Here is a 3,043-nt window from a genome sequence, read left to right on the forward strand (position 1 = left end):
TGTTCACTGCAGCTCAGCCTCCGTGTTGGAGGAACGGTTCTGCCTGGGCCTTTGTCCCGGGTGGACTGGGATCCGGAAAGAGAGGCTGAATAGTCTGCATTCTGTTCTCTCTCTGTGAGGTTCTCTGCACAGACCTGGTAAGGTATGGTGCTAGCCAGAAGGTGAAGGTGCTATGAAATACTCCCTCCCTCTCATGTTGCTCCACTCTGAGTGTTCAGGATTGCTATACTGGAGGCAGAACGATTTCTGCTTGTCCATCTCCCTGCAGCCCATTAACCTGCTTACACTCACCTGGGTAAGTAAGCCCTCATCTGATTGCTGATTTATTTATTTACTATTCTTTGAACTCATTCTTGTGGAAAATGTGGCCATTGCTTACTCCACCTACCTCTGGTTAAAGTAGACGGCCTAACATTTGGTCCCTGGACCTGTCCTGCATCCCTAATGCTCTACTGAATTCTCCTTGGACTACTTCTGACTCCACAGGAGAGATGGAGTGAAAGATAGTCATTGTATTAACAATTATCTTCACCACCTTAGTTATTTCTTACGTGTGTGCAGAGATTTAGAGTGTCTGTAGGGGGCGCACCCTGTGGATTTCCTTACCAGCTGCTGGCATATATATATATGGTCACGTCTTAGGTGTCAGTTTTAAGAACCGTCAGCTGCTGTGGAAGGGATGCTAAATGCAAGGCCTAATATATTATCCACATCAGTGTTGACATGAGCAGAAAACAGAAAGAACAGGCAAATTCACGGCCAGGCAGGAGGAGTTTTGAAACCCAGCCTCAACATTTGCATCCATTCTGAAGAGAAGAGCCTCTTTATCCTCCACAGGTAGCTTGCATTCTCTACTCTGTCCTCTGCATTTGAGGCAGCCGGAGGGACACCCATTATCCAGGACGTTTCAGAGCAGCCCCACACAAAGCCCTGGTGCCCACCTTGTCCACAGGACAGATGAATGGGAACGACATGGTTCCAGGACTTCCAGTGATGGATAAGGAAGCCATCACCTTGGGTATCTTTTTATTCCTCTTGTGTCTGGTGGCCGTGGTGAGCAACAGCATCATCCCTGTGGCACTGGGCATGCAGTGGTTGCTGCGGAGAACCTTGAAACCTTGTGATAAATTATTGATCAGCCTGGGGGCTTCTCGCTTCTGTCTGCAATGGGTGGTGATCAGCAAGAGCATTTATCTTTTCCTGCGTCCAAGGGCCTTCCATACAACCCGTCCTCCAGTTCCTAGCCTTCCAGCGGGACTTCTTGAATGCTGCCACCTTATGGTTTTCCAGCTGGCTCAGTGTCTTCTACTGTGTGAAAATTGTTAAGCTCACCCAACCCGTCTTCCTTTGGCTAAAGCGGAAGGTGTTCGGGCTGGTTCCATGGATGCTGCTCGGCTCTATGGGGTTCTCCAACTTGAGCACCATCTCATTTTTTATAGGTAACCAAAGCCTTTATCAGAATTATTTAAGAAGAGATCTGCCATCTTGCAGTGTCACTGGGAATACTGACTGGAGAAGATACGAGAAATAGTACTTGTTCCCTCTAAAAGTTGTCACCTGGACAGTCCCTACCGTTGTCTTCCTCACTAGCACGGTTTTGCTCATCACGTCTCTGGGAAGGCATTGCCAAGAAGGCCTTCCCGTCCATCCCGGGGCTCACAACTCCCATGCCTGGGCCCACATCAGGGCCCTCCTGGTTCTCATCTCCTTTGCTGTCCTCTTCACCCCCTTTTTCTCTGTCGCTGGTGCTCAATGCGACAGGCGTTTTCCCATCTCAGGAACGCAAGTGGAAGATGGTGACTTATCTGCGCAGTGGTCCACCCATTGTTGTCCTGGCGAGCAGCCTGCTGGCTGAGAGCGGCGCTGGGAGGGGCTGCCCCTTAAGATGCGGGGCATCCTGAGCTGCACGTGATCAAAACCCCTGGAGACTCTAGTGCAGAAGGAAGGGGCACTGCTTCTTTCGGTCTCTTTGCCACGTTTTGTGAGGAGGAGAATAATGTCAATGAAACAAGATGTCAAGGTGAGATGGAAGGTCCTGAAATAGGGCCTGTCATCACTGATTTACACTCAGCAGGTGCGTGGCTGATTCAGCTGTCTTCCCCGTGGGACTTGATGTGACCAGGAATCAGGAAGCTGTTACTTTCCCTGTGGTCTAGCTCTTGGTGTTTAAAATTATCCTCCTGAAAAGCAGATGCAAGCATCCTGACACATCATGCGATGCTTATCTGTTGAGTCAGACCGGAGAAGATTTTTAGAACCTCAGTTGTCCTCTGGCTTCATGTTTTAAACTGCCTTTCCTTTTCATCTTTTTTTTTTTTTTTTTCAAATCACTTATCTGTTTTCTATCTTCTGCAGTGAAACTCTTCGTCCTTCTGTGCAGTAACTCCTGGTGCCTGAATTCTCTTCACAGAGCGTGGTGTCCTGTGTGTGTGCGTGTGGCAGTGAGTGTTTTCTGGGATTTGTGTTATCTGCAGTGGCCTTCTGAATGCTAGGTCATTATGTTGTGTATATTATTTATGTTCTCCACAATAGCCCAGTCTGCTAGTTGGTTTGGTAAGTGTTAAGATCTGCAGACCCAGGTGTGATTTCTTTTATGTTGACATTGGGACCTACTGACATTCTGAAATGGAGATGTACCTCTACATCTGTCTGACCCTAGAGATTTAAGAAGAAAAAGACTCCTGGTGTGGTTTGGTGAAGAATGTAGACTGCTTTTCTGTCTGTCAAAGATCTTCTCAAACTTTCCTTAGCTCAGTTACCTCTTGAGCCATTCAAACTAATATCCCTAAACGTCCCTCTGCTGGCTTTAAAATCTCAGCCTTATTTACTCTGTTCGCTCTCCCACCCCTCTGCACCAGGAGAAAAGTCCCTGCTCAAAGAGTCCTACTTCTATCCAAATCTTCAACCTGTCCCTCATTATTGTCCTTCCTTTTTCAACAAATGTACCTCTTAACTTTTTTATTTTAATTATTTTATTTTATTTTATTTTTTATATTTTTCTGAAGTTGGAAACGGGGAGGCAGTCAGACAGACTCCCGCATGG

At 47.1% G+C, this 3,043-nt stretch overlaps 1 protein-coding gene across 1 annotated transcript; it reads left to right on the plus strand.

The window, feature by feature from the left end:
- The first annotated feature begins 957 nt into the window (after positions 1-957).
- Positions 958-1,901, plus strand: TAS2R60 (taste 2 receptor member 60). The gene is given in 3 exon segments (XM_066257767.1): positions 958-1,217; positions 1,219-1,735; positions 1,737-1,901. Coding segments are annotated over 3 exon segments (942 nt in total).
- The last annotated feature ends 1,142 nt before the right edge of the window (positions 1,902-3,043 follow it).

The sequence above is a fragment of the Saccopteryx bilineata genome, chromosome 2 (assembly GCF_036850765.1).
Source record: "Saccopteryx bilineata isolate mSacBil1 chromosome 2, mSacBil1_pri_phased_curated, whole genome shotgun sequence".
Lineage (NCBI taxonomy): Eukaryota > Metazoa > Chordata > Mammalia > Chiroptera > Emballonuridae > Saccopteryx > Saccopteryx bilineata.